We start from the raw sequence: 15,806 nt of genomic DNA, 5'->3' as shown, positions 1-15,806 counted from the left end.
TGTACAGGAAGCAAACCGTTCTCCTTGACAGCATTTTCTTCCTCTGTAATTCTACTAGGATGAAAAATGGTAAGATATCAAGAAATCTACATTCAGAAAACTAGAGTATACCTTGACCCTCAAATTCTCCTTAGAATTCTCCCAACTTACTTTCTAATAACTATACCAATTTTGAGTCCCTGTTTTTTAAGGTAATAAAATACTTTCTGCTCTGCTCCCAAAGATCCTACTTCCACTTTAAATTTTTTTTTTTTAATTTGACTCCAAATTATAGATTTACAAAGAGTAATGATCTTTTGTCCTTTAAACTACAAATATGCAACTTTAATGCTAATAAAAATGGGAGATCTTATACCCTAATTTTTTATTGCTACTAAGATCATTCTAAAAAATGAAAAAAAAATGCATTGTTGAGCCTCACTAGAGGGAAAAGTAACCAATATTATAAATATTATCTTTTTTAAAATACTATTTAAATCAAAGTTATCTGCTAAGTGAATAAAAGATTTTTACATTATTTAAGTGATGTGAATAAAGAAGTGACTATTTTCCAACAATAAAGTTGTACTAAGTTAAAAATTATTGAATTACTCTGACAGTGTAATTTTTAGCTTTTCTTTTAAAAAAAGTGAAAGAGGGAGGCAACATTTTGGTAAATGCTAAAAGTTCTGGGTCCCTAAATGTGTACTGATGAATCATAAGATAATACAGCTTAGCAATAATTTATTCCTCCATCTATTCAATAAATATCTGTGAAGAATAATCAGGCACTATTCTAGACACATGCACTAAGGCACTAAAGGCCAGTATCATTTTTTTTCTAAATGTTTCCAGTGTTCACCTTTTCTTATTTTTAGTTTTGGTACCGGGAATTGTATTTTTATTTAGAGACAGGGTCTCAACGAGTTGCTTAGCGCCTCGCTTTTGCTGAGGCTGGCTTTAACTCGCAATCCTCATGTCTCAACCTCAGTCGCTGGTATTAGAGGAGTGTGCCACCATGCCCGGCTTGTCAGTATCATTTTTAGACATCTTATTTTATTTAAAAAGTCTAAAAACACATTTTTAAAATAGCCATCAAATCAATATTGCAACATCAGTGACTAGCTTTTTGTTTTATAAATGCAAATCAGATTTTCTAGTGCACATTTATAATATTGGTTACTTTAATTAACTGTTATTCTTTTATTTTCCATTTAGTCATTCTTACTTTTTAAAAAATTTTGTTCTGAGGCTAAGTAAAACAAAATGAGAGGTTGAAAAGAAGTTAGTCCTCTTTTATCAGCTGATCATCCCTAAATTACTCAGTGATATAAAATCCCAGAATTCTCCTTACAAATACCAACAAATCTTGCCACACTTAATGATTCCATGAAAGAAAAAAAAAATCCATTTCTTTTCATCAGTTCTTACATGCTTCCATGAAACTACACATGGTAAGTGGATCACAAAGGGTTAGAAAGTGTTTCTATCTAATTCACTTTAGTGGCACTTTCCAATTTGCTTACTTCTCGTGAATATTTTTTCATAATAAGTTATTAATTTGGTTTTTTTTATCTCTCTCTAAATTAAAAACTGAATATTTTCAAAACCTAGTGCAGATATCAGTTCCTTGAAGAAGTGTCCCTGACCTTTCATCAACTCAACAGTTATCTCCTTATACCTCAGAACTCAGTATACCTTTTATTGTGACACTTATCAACCTGTATGGTAATTTAGCTGACTGCACATTGGTTTACCTTGAGAGGAAGGACCTTATCTTTGTGGCTTTATTTATCCAGTACCTAGCAGAGAGACTAGGACATGGTGAGTACACAGTTTTTATTTAATTGAAATTAAAATTTAAAAATTAATTCAATTCCAGTATTGTACTATACTTCAATGTCCTTGGTGAAAATATACAAAAGTAGATAGCAATTGGACAATATTTACCAAGAATTTTGATAATACTTAATCCTGGAACTCTTTAATTCTCCTCTATGAACATTTCCTAAGAAAAGGATAAAAAGTATGAAGAGTTTCACAAAACAATTTTTAAAATCATGTCAGTTATCATAACAAAGAGCAAAAAAATTTTTTTTTAAATCTAGCAATACTAAAATAATTAGTTGATGTTCTCAGTAAAGTACAATGGAGTTAATAATTTAAAGGATCCGGAGACTTGGAATTCTGAGGTAGAAGGATCACAAGTTCAAGGCCAACCTCAGCAACATAGTAAGGCCCTAAGCACATTAGCAAGACCCTTTTTCAAAATAAAAAATAAAAATAAAAAGGACTTGAGATGTGGCTCAGTGGTTAAGCACCCCTGGTTTTAATCGCCAGTACCAAATAAATAAATAAATAAATGGAATGATTTGTAGTAAGAAAATGTAATAATTTTAAATAAAAAAGCAGGGCAAAAAGTTGTGCATTTTAGTCTAGTACATGAACAAATTAAAAAAGAAAGTATCAAGAGTGCTTGTTTGAGGAAACTGAACTAGACTGATAGTTGCCTTTTCTATTTTTCTATATTTTCCCAAATTCTATTTTATCATATAATTAATTTTAAATGTACTTATACAAATTGGTAATAAGTATGTATTTCAGAGGTATGTCCAAGGTTTATCATTCTCTCTGAACCTAACAAATTTTGTTATACAGGTTTTAAAATAAAAGCATGTAAAATTCAGCTTATTAAAATAATAAGAGATTCATCATGGATAAATTTTCCACAAAGTGACCCAAATATTCACCTGAACTAATTTTCCAAATTACTTTTGCTACTATGCTTATAGCCATTAAATCACCGTGTAAAAATATGATTGAGATGTTTTTATGAAAAGAACATGTTTTCTATTACATAATATCTATTAGAATATAATATGCAATTTCTATTATATTAGAAATATATCTCTAACTTATATATGTATATGTATGTATGTATGTGTGTGTGTGTGTGTGTGTGTGTATAAAATTCTCCACATCTTGCAACACATCACCCAACAAAAGTTCCCTTGAGGAGGGAACACAAATAAGTGCTATTCAACAAGCATTCTGTTTTAAGGGCCTTTGATAGTGAAACAAGTACATTTTCCTTTTACCAAATTTCTGAATTGACAGATAAATAGTTACAACAGTTTCCCACCAACTGCTTTAAAAAAAAAATCAAATAAACACTAAGCAAACAGCATCCATGATTTATGCACTCAAAACTTTGTAAAGGATCACCAAAACACTTTATAAAATGAGCTTTGACAAAAGATAAATGAAAAATTAGATAACCACTTACCTCTGTAGAAGAGATCAAAAAATTTAAGGACTAATACATGTTAAATAATGTAATGATGACACGAGCCTGGCATTACTGAAATGGTGATGACAGACACAAAGACTACAAAAATATTATCCCTCATTAATAAGCCACGTTATAATATGTAAAAAGAGAAAAACACAGCAATGAGAGCGTAAAAGTAGCTGCTCAAAAAATTACTGAATTATACAAAACTCTTTCCAACAAAGCAGGAATTGTCATTAGGGAAATTACAAAAGAGTATATAAATTAGAAATTAATTGATGAAGCTAATATATGCCATTTGACATAAAGCCTAAGCTCAATTTTCATTTACTTTACTTGTCATAAGTCTCTTTTGGGGAAATGTCTATTTCAAGAGACAACATCTTTGAATTCATTCACTCATTCACTTGTCCACTCATTTAAAACGTGCAAGTATTTGAAATAGTATAATTACCGTGCCAAGCAGAGTAAAAGATAAGTTAAGAAGTGTCTACAAGCTGAGCTTAATGGCACATGCCCATAATCCTAGTGACTGAAGGGTTGAAGCAGGAGGATTGGAAGTTTGAGGCCAGCCTGGGCCACCTAGCAAGATCCTGTCTCAAAATAAATTAAAAAATAAAAAATAAAAAGGGCTAAGGTTGTGTATCTCAAGTGATAGAGCACCCAGCACCTCTGGGTTCCTGGGGCCTATTACCATTACCGGTACCACAGAAAGAAAGGGGGGGGGGGAGAATGTCCACATATATCTTATATAATTAAAAGTTACAACATATATAATTAATTGTAACATAGAAGGAGAAATGTGATAGCTCCATAAGAAACTGTAAGAGTTATTTAGAAGGTAAAGGATAAAAAAAAAAATCACTTCTGGCTGGAGATAGGAAGACTAGGAGAGGAAGTTATAGATGGCTCCATAACACTACTAGGTGTACTCACATTCCATTGGGAAGCTAGAACAGGAACTTTCTCCCTTCTGAATATGCTGCCTACTTTGCCTAGACAACCACTGCTCCCTTCTCACTTCACTTATTTACAACACAACCTCATATATCAGTCTTTCCAGGAAATCCCTGTAATACAATCTCCCTGAGCCCATACCTACATGCTCTCAGAAGGCCCGGGGCATACCTCCATTACAATCCTGACAAGCTCTACAGTATTTGCCAGGCTGACTTCCACTCTTAAATACTTGAAGACAGAATCCAGGAAATACTTGAAGATGGAATCACTGTCTTTCACCTCTGTGTTCCTAGAACTTATCAAGATGCCAAGCAGGGTGCTGCTGAAAGGTGAACTTAAAACTTAACTATAAAAATGTGACAACTGTCATCCTGTTTAGGAAACTATTTTAAAAAGTTGAAGCAGGAAAGGAATGGGATGAATGGTAAAAAACAAAGAGGGGGGAAAAAAAACAAATGTGCCTTCTTGAAAGTCTGGAAAAATATGACATCATTCACAGAAAGAAAAAGTCTGTGAGTCCATCTGGGACATGCAGAGTTTGAAGCTGTATTACTAATGAATATACGTCAGCAGAAGACTGACTCCAGATATCACAGAAATATCATTTCCTCATCAAAGTATAGATTATAATTTAAACACTAATGGCATAATGTCGCATCTCCCAACTCTCCATAACTTCTTTATAAGATAAAATTTGATAAAATTTTACTTATGATATTTACATTTAACAAGTTAGTTTCACTTAAGTTATTTTTAGTTTATTTCAATGTATATATACCCATCATTAACGCAATGTCTTCAAAAAGACATCAGAAGAAAATAGTTTCTTGTTATTTAAAAAATCCCAAATTTATGCTTTCCCTTGACCTTAAGGGAGAAGGCAAAATAATATAGTAATACATTAGAAGTAATGCATTTTATTCCATGAGTTTATACACAAAATAAAACGAAGTTTATCTAGATAAAGAGTGCACAGACTTTCCTTTGATCAACTAAGATCTGCCAATTAATTTTAAAACTCCAGGGTATGGAGAAATGGAGGGAGAAATGAAAACAGGGATGGTGATTAACTCTTAAAAGGAGATAAGGGATGGGAATCAGCAAGGAGCACACAGGCAGCTTCAAAAGTAAGAGGAAACATCCTAGTTGAGTGAATGTTTACTGGTTGCTTATTATTTTAAAATTAAATGTATACATAATTACATATATCAAATTTTATGTAATAAAAGTTTCAAAATCCCTATGTTGTCAATCAAAAAAGTAGAGCACCTTAGGCAGAACACATAAGTATACATGAATATTATATCACAATATTTCATTTGTGTACTTTTGTACTACTTGTGATACCTAGGAGCTATTCTTCCAATATATATGGAACCTGATAATTTGGGTTTTTTCTTTCTGTTGTTACATTTTTGGTATGAATTTGACATATTCAATACTGTTGTTCAAGAAACAACAAAAAATTGATTCTGTTCACTAGTTAAAGAGGATAAGTGAAAGGAGCAGAATGGCTTTCTGAGTAGGTTTCTCTGGGCTTTGGTTAAAGGGCCAAGTTTTTCAGAAGTAGTGGCAAGTAAATCATTTTGAAAAGTAATATTAGAGACTTATTGTGTAGTAAGATAATTTTAATCCATGAATGAGGTGAGTTTACCAAAACACTTAACTCTTCTGCAATCATCTTTCTACCATTTTGATAAAATATTTCATTATTTTCCTTCTAGAATATACATGTGGAGGCTGTCTGAAGCCTCAATCTGATCTTATGTTACATGTGTTTTGTAGAAGTAATATTCAATTCCAGGCTGAGACATGAGAATCGCAAGTTCAAAGTCTCAGCAAAAGCAAGGCGCTAAGCAACTCAGTGAGACCCTGTCTCTAAATAAAATATAAACTAGGGTTGGGGATGTGGCTTAGTCTTGAGTGCTCTGAGTTCAATCCCCAAAACCAAAACAAAAAAGAAAAGAAAAAAGAAGAAGAAATAATTCTCAATTCTCTCCTTACAATGGAAATGTATGAATACAAGACATAGTCTTTTTTTATGAAGGACTCTGTAGCCTAGTGAGATCAGTCAAGAACACACAGGTAAATACATACAGGTTAAGTTCTGTATAATAATAATTTATGGGATGTGATCATGGAAATGGGCAGTCTTTGTGGCTAGGAAAAAAAATGGATTGAAATTCAGACGCTATTACTTAACTAATTTTGAGGCCTTGTATAAGAGCCTCAGTTTCCTCTTTTTAAAACTGAGGTAATATTCTTAATCTGAGAGGATGCAATGTGCAAATAAATTAAAACAGTCTCTTGTAAATATACACCTGATGTCACTTAGAAGGCACGTTTTATATATAATGACTATCACTATTTCTATTTTTCTAAATTATTATTGATGATGGTGGCATTATTGATTTGGAAGATAATTAAGTTCTAAGGAGACTGTAGTCCCAGATGAGTCGTGTAACTAAAAAATAAATAAAAATCAATGATGTTATTGTTCTGTAAGTGTGTATAATTACTATAATAGTTAAGAGATTTATAAACAACATACAAATCCCTCTCCCTCTTGAAACCTACCAGTTTCCCAGTCCTGAAGTAAGAGGTTATAGCAGATGAAGGTCTATGATTTCATCTTAAGAAATGTTGCTCTGTACATCTTAACTATAATCAAAGGAGTTCTTTCATCTTAAGAAATGCCCTACTTCACTTAAAATAATTTTATTCTAAGGTACTAGGGTGTGGCTCAGTGGCAGAGCACTTGCCTACCACCTGCAAGTTCCTGGATTTGATCCCCTACACGGCAAAATTAATCAATTAGTTAATTAATTAATATATTATAAAAATTGCATGTTGATGATTGCAATATTTTTACCATTATGAATAAAATGTCATTTTCCTTATAATCCAATAAGTCATTTTAAACCATTTCTCCAAGTTGTTCACTTAGCCTTTTTTATTTTTGTACCAGGGATCGTACCCAGGGTTGCTTAACCACCAAGCCATGCCCCTAGCCCTCTGAGATATATATACATATGTATATATATGTGTGTGTGTGTATGTGTGTGTGTATTATTATTATTATTATTATTATTATTATTATTAGAGACAGGGTCTTCCTGAGTTGCTTAGGGCCTCATTAAGTTGCTGAAGCTGGGTTTAAACTAACGATCCTCCTGCCTCAGCATTCCAAGTCACTGGAATTACAGGTGGGCGCCACTGCACCTGACAATTTAATCTTTTTTGTGTTGCAGGGTGAAGCACTTGAGTCTTACCTTTATTGTGGCTTTTAACATTTCTTTAAATCTGTACATATGAAAGCCTTTTTAATTTTTTTCCTAGGCAGAAATAATCTTTTCTGCTGAAAACTCACAGTACTTTATTCATGCTATACTTGCAACTCAATTTGTCTTCTCACATGTTTGTTTGTATAATCTTTATTTTCCTAAGACTCTCCCATTGTAACAGTTCAATATTTATTCAATAAACACATAAAATAAGTAATATGTGACTATGCTTAATAACCTATAAAGTGATGTGAACTATAAGTTACCATTATAAAAATGTTTTACAGTTAAGATATTGCTAATACTAAGTGCTATTACTGTAACTTAAAATCTTTAATGCACACACACACATAATGAGTAATTAAAAATCTTTCACATATTTCCGTAGGTAAATAACCGTCAATTAATTGCCAGTAACATATAAAAACATTGTATAACACAGCATACCCTAATAAATGGGGAGAGACAGCGTAGAAAGAAATATATCAACCCATCCCTAGTGGTACTATGAATGAGCCTTGGATTTCAGACTTTTAAAAATAAGTTAAAATCTAGTTAACAAAATAAGTTAAATACCAAAGAAAATCCCAGTACTTGATTTCTAGAATTCAAGATTATAACATTAAAAGACCCCAAAAAGGTGATATACTACTAAATTTTAATTTTTACATTGAGTTGATTCAGTATGTCAATGGAACTGAAAAGTACTAATCTAACTGTACTAACAATCAAAGTTCTTAGAGGGTCTGCTCTCATATCACCAGTCAGGCAAAGGTGGACACCAGTTATTGATATCATAGTTAGGAATCTGACATTAAGTTTACCTTATTTAACGATGTTTGAATCAAGAAAGGATTTCTATTATTTCCTAGAAACGTGGGTATACATTCTTATTTTTACCTTCAGACCAGTTTTGAATATCAATATTCTCATTCACCAAAAGAAAAAACATAAATGTCCAATATCAAGGCCTATGTAAGAACATAGTATAACTAAACATAACCAAAGGAAACAAAATAAGAATTAAACATGCCACTTCTGGGCCCAAAAAGTGAAGAGTTATGGTGACATGTATGAAAATAAAAGACTTAACTTTTTCTGAAAACATTCTAGTCAAGAAACCTTCAAATATTGATTTCTCCTATTAGTTCCAAATTGCCAAATCAATAATGTATAATCAGAACAAACTGATTCATCTATATAGTCTCAATTTTACTTCCAATTCAAGATAAGTAACCACAAAGTTGAGAAAGTACAGTAAGTTCTTGATTGCCTGGATTAAAAAACAAAAAACAAACAAACAAAAAAGCAGCCTGAGTTAGATTTTGACATCCCTATTAAAACACCAAAAAAAAAAAAAAAAAAAAAAACCAAGCTTGAGTTGTGGCTTAGTGGTAGAGTGCTGGCCTAGTGTGAGTAGGGCACTGGGTTCCATCCTCAGCACCACATAAAAATGAAATAAAGACACTGTGTCCACCTACAACTAAAAAATAAATATAAAAAATCAAAAAATATTACTTAGGGGTATGTACATACACACATGTACAACACTAATTTTGTGTACATGGTCAAGTAGTTTTATAGTTCTGATTCATCATGTTCTACTACTATCACCAATTTAGAAATTATTAGGACTAGTAAAAGAAAAAAATGAAATGATTTAACTGCATTATGAAGTTTTATAGAAATATAAAACTCCTTTTTAACTTTAGCAACGGGGTAGAGATAAAATATATTTGTAATAGCATACATTATTTTAAGCTTATGTTTAATTCATTATATTTTATAAAACCAGTAATCTATGGCATATTAGACTATGTAATAAGTGGTTTCTGAGGATCGGGAAATACAATGGAAGATTAATGTCAAGTAGTTATTATTACAATCGGGAAGCTTGAAAATGCAAAATAAATAGAAGTTAAATAAAATGTCACATAGAATATTTCTAAAGACAACCGTCATCAGAACCAATCAATCTACTGGATTCTAAATGGCAATCACAATCCTCCATGGACTTTATGGAATATGAAAACAGCTTATCACTCTGAACACGTGCAAATAGAATATCAAAACAGCAAAGCAAATTAGCACTTGTTAAGCACTCACTTAAACTGCTGGAATCAAAATTATATAATTTCTAATTCTTATGGAGAAAAAATGGGGAAAATTCTATTGCTATTCACCATTTACTAAGAGCAGTGCCCTCTGCTCTCCTCTGCCCCCGCAAAAAAAAAAAAAACAAAAAACAAAAAAAAAACCTTTTGAGAAGACAGAGTTTACATATAAAATATCAGATGTTTAAGATATTTCTACACTATTTTTTTAAAAAAGAGGCCAAGTTAAAATCATAAGCCTAGTTAACCTACTTGCTTAATAATACTAATAATGGATGTTCTATGCATGTGCATGCCCATGCAAAAGGAAAGAAATTCTTCAACAGACACTGAGTCTCCCAAATATGGTGTGTGTGACTAACAGCTGAGAGGAAATGCAACTGAAACTGTTTGCTAGAGATCCATTAAAACCTAGGCGCAGAAAAATGCTGGGTGACAGCAAAGTTGGATGTGCAAATTTGTGCAGGAATGTAGCCAAATTTTTCAATTCTCTCATAGCTTAGATTTATTGACAAATGGCCCTTTCTTTTTCAATTATAATGTTACATCTAAAGAACATCAGTTGAGATAGAAAACCTGCCTGGTCTTTAAAATAAATAGGACTAAGGTTTGAATTTACAAAGGCATGGAATTTCAACTAATGCAAACAAAATATGGCACAAAAAAATTCCATGTTGGGCTGGGGATGTGGCTCAAGCGGTAGCGTGATCGCCTGGCATGCGTGCGGCCTGGGTTCGATCCTCAGCACCACATACAAACGAAGATGTTGTGTCCGCCAAAAACTAAAAAAAAAATAAATATTAAAAAAAAATTCCATGTTCCATAAAACTTGCCAATGTACCTCTCTCAAATCAGTACCTTAGAAAAAATAGCCATACTGTTTTCACACTTCATTCTACAATTGACTTTGAATGTATTTGTAATTTTTTAAATTTTTCAGCGGACTCTTTGTGGATCATATATTCTCTGAAGGGAATAGGATTAGAAAAAAGTATGTATTTTAAAGCATGTGGTCCCAATACATTAATTTACAGATTTCCTTATGCTCAATCTCTGCTTGTTCTTAGGGGTAAACTAAATACTTAACTCCTTTACAGATCATTTAATAACCACATTTTATTTCAGTCACTTTGTACTTGGTCTCTTCTTTGTTCTCTAGTTGCATGTTTTGAATGCTTTTTCAAAAAATGAAAGCATGATATTTTTCTTTAAAATTTTATAATTTAATCTGGGGGGTTAGATTGTATACATTACAAAGTACAATATTCTATAACCAGCTCTAATTGTGTGATGACCCCAAATAAAGTTGTTGAACATTTTATAGAAAAAGTACTACAATTTTTACAGAATTATTATAGGTAAAAATGACACAGCACTGTGCAATTGAAGAAGTAATCCTCACAGAATTCACTGAATGCTCAAAACACCCCATGAAGCTGGGTGCAGTGGCGCATGCCTTTAATCCCAGCAGCTCAGGTGGCTGAGGCAGGAAGTTCTCAAGTTCAAAGGAAGCCTCAGCAACAGAGAGGTGCTAAGCAACTCATTGAGATCCTTTCTCTAAATAAAAAAAAAAAAATACAAAATAGGGCTGGGGATGTGGCTCCGTGGTCAAGTGTCCCTGAGTTCAATCTCAGGTACCAAAAAAAAAAAAAAAAAAAAAAATCCCATGATTATGTTTTCCTATTTTACTGAAAAAGAACCAGAGATGGAAAAAGGTAAGTGATTGAACCAAAGTTACATACCAAGCAACAGGCAGAGCCAAGATTCAAATTGAGCTCTCACAGCTAAATCAAATCCACCACTATAATTATAATGTTCCAATTCTTTCATAAATAATCTAATTTGATCATTACAACAATCTTATTAGAGTACAGTAGCAGCTAATATTCACCAAATACATATAACGTGGCAGATACTATTGTTCTACACTGTAGTAATTCATTTGCTGCATGCAAAACTCTATAAGGAAGAGTTTTATTATTACCCTATTTACAGATTAAAAAAAAGAAAACAACTGAAGCTCAGAGAAAAGAGGGCAAAATGCCCAAGATCACATGGTTAGTAGGTATAGATAGGAATCAGAATTCAATCCCGACCATTTGGGTCCAGTGCTAATGACATTCTTCACTTGTTCGTTTTTAGGCAGGTTAACATAAAGCAGATTAAGAAACTTGCCCAAAGTTACCAGAAAAAAAAAATGCAGAGGAAGAACAAGAATTTCTTCTAACTCTTCACCCTAGCTACTTTTTCAACATGTAGTGAAATACTCGGAGTCATTAAATCCAGAAAAGGCAAGAAGACTTGGGTGCAAGTGGTTTTGTGAAGCACAGTTTGAGAACAGTTGAGAGACACTGGCAAAGTGGCAGGGAGAAGAAATTCCATCAGGCTAATCAGGCTAGGGAAGATTTATCTTCCATAGATTGGAGGCAGAACAGAGTAAAACATACGTAAACATGGACAAGGGTATTTGTCATTCTGATGTAGAATTATGAAGTGGTGTGGATGAAGAGGTATGACTCTAATCAAGGAAATTAGTAGAAGTGCAGCACTAGACTAAGTTGTTTTGAGAAAAGATTTAAAGTGACCAAAAGATTTGGAATAGGTTTCATAATGGCTCCAAAAGAAGTGAGACCCCCCACACTTGTCAAAATGATATAATCCTACACACCAAAAGAAATAAGGTAATCACTGAACAAAATCTACTCATTTTTCTTCTTCTTTTTTTCTAAAATGGTATTCATAGTTTAGCAACTTCTTTTTCATTGTTAACTTACTATGGAGTAGAGACTAAGGAAGGGAGAACATAATTAGCACAACATGCTTCTCATTAGTTTTCATACCAAGATTCTATGATGCTGGTTACTTTAGCAATAGATCTGCCTCAGATGCATATTAAAATCAGATGAAGGAAATTACAACAAAATTCCATTCAAATGAATAAACTGAAATGCCAACTTAAATCTAAAGTACATGTTAAAAGTAGAATTTGCAATGAATTAAAAAAAAAAAAAAGCACTGGATAAATGCAATGATCCCAGGACATCAGTAAGAAGTACTTTTGAAAAGCCATGTTAAATGAGGAAAACTGGAAAACTAATGGAATTTCTTCTCTCATTACCTAAAATAAACCAGGACACTGAAATGGGCTTACACTATAGTATTTTGTTCATTTTAATTTCATTTTTATTTCATCAAACCACAAATTCCCATGGAAATACCTCATACACGTGCCCACAATAATTGGAATGCCTAACATTTCAGTATAAGTACTTTTGCAAGAGTTCAACAAAATAAAAAGAATGCAGTGATATTCCTCCAAGTTTTCTGCTTATGTCAACCGCTATTTTATGATTATTAAATTATCTCTGTGACTGTAAACTGCATGTGTAGAGTACATTAAATGATCCCATGTAAAGTCTAAGTCAGAAGACCACATAAAGATCTAAACTACACACAGGAACATCAAAATCAAGCTGAACTTCTTAGAATATAACAATCATAATTTTTTCTCCTGAAGCCATTACTGTTAAATATAACTTGATGAATTAAGTTCAAGTGTAACTACAATTGAAATATATGATTCACCTGAGCTATGACCTATTTTTCCTCTCAAAAGCAAACAGGAATCATGACAGTTGTAAGACATATTTTTCCATTCCAGGATCCTCTAAAACTTCTTTTACAGTACAGTTAAAAGTAAAATGAACTTATTGACATTTATTTGCTTTACAAAATAGTTACTTATGTTACTGCTCATAACACAGAATTTTAGTGATTTATTAAATAACAACAATTATATTTGGTCATTTATTTTCAAACTGTACAGATCAAGAGGCATTCAGGAAAGAATAATGTCAATATGTAATATGATACCTACATCTAAAATTCAATTATAATTACATGACATATTCTCTTATAAGAAAATCAACAATTAGCATGACAAATAAAAAAATCAACATATATATATGGATGAAAATACCCACCCCTAGCAGAAAGCTTTTTGGTGTTGATAATTTTGGCAGCATACTCTTGTCCGGTAGGGATTTTCATACATCTTCTGACCACTGAGAATGCCCCCCTGGAAACCAATAATTAGCAGGTTATCAATATAATTGGACCTAGCATTCTATTAAAAATTTACAAAACTTGAACATTTTTAACTGATTTGGGTGGACTATTAAATATCAATGTAACACAGCAATATTCAGAAAATGAACAATTCTTCCTGGAAACCCACACCTTCTTAATATTAAAGAATAAAATCAATTTTATTTAGCTGGAAGCACACATTACTAATCAACAAAATGAAAGGAACTGCCAATTATGACCGCTCTTGTTTGCACATGAAATTTGAAAACATTTTGCAATTCACACTCACAGCACCAAATGCTCTGAGAAAACCTTGCAAAGCACTGAGCTGAGGAAGAGCAGCAAAAATCTGCTGCCTATTTATTTTAGTGGGGAAAAAAATTAATGTGACTCCAAGTAAGTAAATATGGCGATTATTTTCATTAAAATATAAATCTTGAGCACACTGATGTGCTTTAACAAATTCTGATATGGTGATTTCTCCATGTCCTGTTTTAGGCTGGGGGAGGGGAGAGGGTTGAATTAAGCTGCTCTTCCGACATATTCTCCATGTTTTAACAGCAGACAATATAAAAAGGTGGTTTTGACGACATTTAAAAATATTTATTTCCTTCAATTCAACCATATAATCCAACAATGCCTCTGAACGCACCCCTTTCAAAAAAGTGGAAACTAGCGATGGAGAAATTGGATTTGGGTTTGATGCTACATAAATCAACATTCATAACTCTGCCCCTAGGTTCCTTTGCACAGATCCTCAGTAGGTATTCTGTCCTCTTCCTTAACATTTCCAAGTAGTTCTTGCCAGTTAAGCGTAGGAGGTCGTTTATACAACGCTAGGCTACCCTTGGGAAGCGCTCTCCCAGTCTCCAAAGGGCTTTTCCGCTGCCTGTATAAATAAATCCTCCCAGAGAATGCAAAGATGCACACATAAATCCTTGGAAGAATGATGGTGAGCGAGTAATCTAGCGCAAAGAATAATAGCGAATATAGGGCAGGGGGTTGGGTTCTGTTGGGTGGCCCTTTTCCTGGACAGAAGTACTGGATGCGAAACAGACTCTACATCAAGCCAAGTTGAACTTTCGGCATCAATAAATATGGCACTGTCTGTGGCAGTGAGCGCTCATTCGTACGTGGGTCAGACTGCGGACAAGCGGGCTAACCAGGAGGCATCTCTATTTACAGAAAACGTGATATATGTTGCATTTTACATGGGTTCTTGCTTCCTCTCCAAACACATACACGCGCGCGCACACACACACACGCACGCACACTTCTGGGGATGACAGCTACAACTGCAGAGACCATAAATTCACTAAGTCTCTCCCTGCAAGAGGGTGGGGAGCGGGAAAAGGTGGGCTAAGGATTGTGGCAGCGGGCCACAGTCGGAGTAGGGGGCTCTTACCCTCCCCTGTTCCCTTTCCTTACTAAAAGCACCTTTCCCAGAGAGACAAATAAGGGGCCCTCCTCCCTCTCCTCCGGTCTCCAGAACTCCCCTGCCCACACCAGAGGTGAATGGGTCGGGGGCAAAGCGACCCTCCCTCTGCTGGAAAGGGGACGTGTGATGCCGGGCAAAGGCGCTTACTTTCCGAGCTCCTCGAAAAGCTGATACTCGTCGGTGAACCTGGTGCAGGTGGTGGTCGATGCCATCCTCGGTCCGGGCTGTGCCCTGGCTGGGAGCGCGACTGGCGAGAGGCGAGCAGACGCGCGTCTTCCCTGGGACTGGCCCCGCGGCGCTGTCACCCAGAGCCGCCCTCACTTTCCTCGTCCCAAAGTAGCTCACCCGCGAGGGAGTGTGCGCAGGGGCGGGGCGGGAGGGGAGATGACCAGAAAGGGTGGTGTGGGGTCTGCTCCCCACAGTCCGTCGATCCTCCTCCGCCTGTGGGCCTCGCTTCCTTCTTTCCTGGACGCTTCGCCTGTCGCCTTTCTAGCCCCTCTCCCCAAATGTAGGGGGCAAAGTACTCAAGAAGGAGCGGGGAAAGGGAAAAACAGTCGGGCACGGGCGACAGGCGAGCAGTTGCGAAACGATCCACACCAGGGGCAAGGGTGGAGGGGAGGGAGTCCGAACGGGTGGAGGCGGAGTGCAGA

The 15,806-nt window shown here is 34.6% G+C and overlaps 1 protein-coding gene across 19 annotated transcripts in view; it reads right to left on the bottom strand.

Annotated features, from left to right (window-relative positions):
* Positions 1-15,522, bottom strand: part of Camk2d (calcium/calmodulin dependent protein kinase II delta) — a 301,140-nt gene extending 285,618 nt beyond the window's left edge. For 3 of the 19 annotated variants that reach the window (XM_058583741.1, XM_058583746.1, XM_058583752.1), the window contains exons 1-2: positions 15,304-15,516; positions 13,613-13,707 (exon numbers count right to left, since the gene is read on the bottom strand). In XM_058583741.1, coding sequence (XP_058439724.1) covers positions 13,613-13,707; positions 15,304-15,368 — 160 coding nt within the window. In that variant the 5' untranslated portion in view covers positions 15,369-15,516. Of the gene's footprint in view, positions 1-13,612; positions 13,708-15,303 lie in introns of all 19 variants that reach the window. The other 16 variants (XM_058583747.1, XM_058583744.1, XM_058583751.1 and 13 more) reach the window with 12 other exon arrangements.
* Between the last annotated feature and the right edge of the window lie 284 nt (positions 15,523-15,806).

This window comes from Marmota monax, unplaced genomic scaffold (assembly GCF_021218885.2).
Source record: "Marmota monax isolate L192 unplaced genomic scaffold, Marmota_monax_Labrador192_F-V1.1 WCK01_AAM20220418_F8-fsc00002, whole genome shotgun sequence".
NCBI lineage: Eukaryota > Metazoa > Chordata > Mammalia > Rodentia > Sciuridae > Marmota > Marmota monax.
The sequence above is the reverse complement of the archived record's forward strand: the minus strand, read 5'-3'. Positions and strand labels throughout refer to the sequence as shown.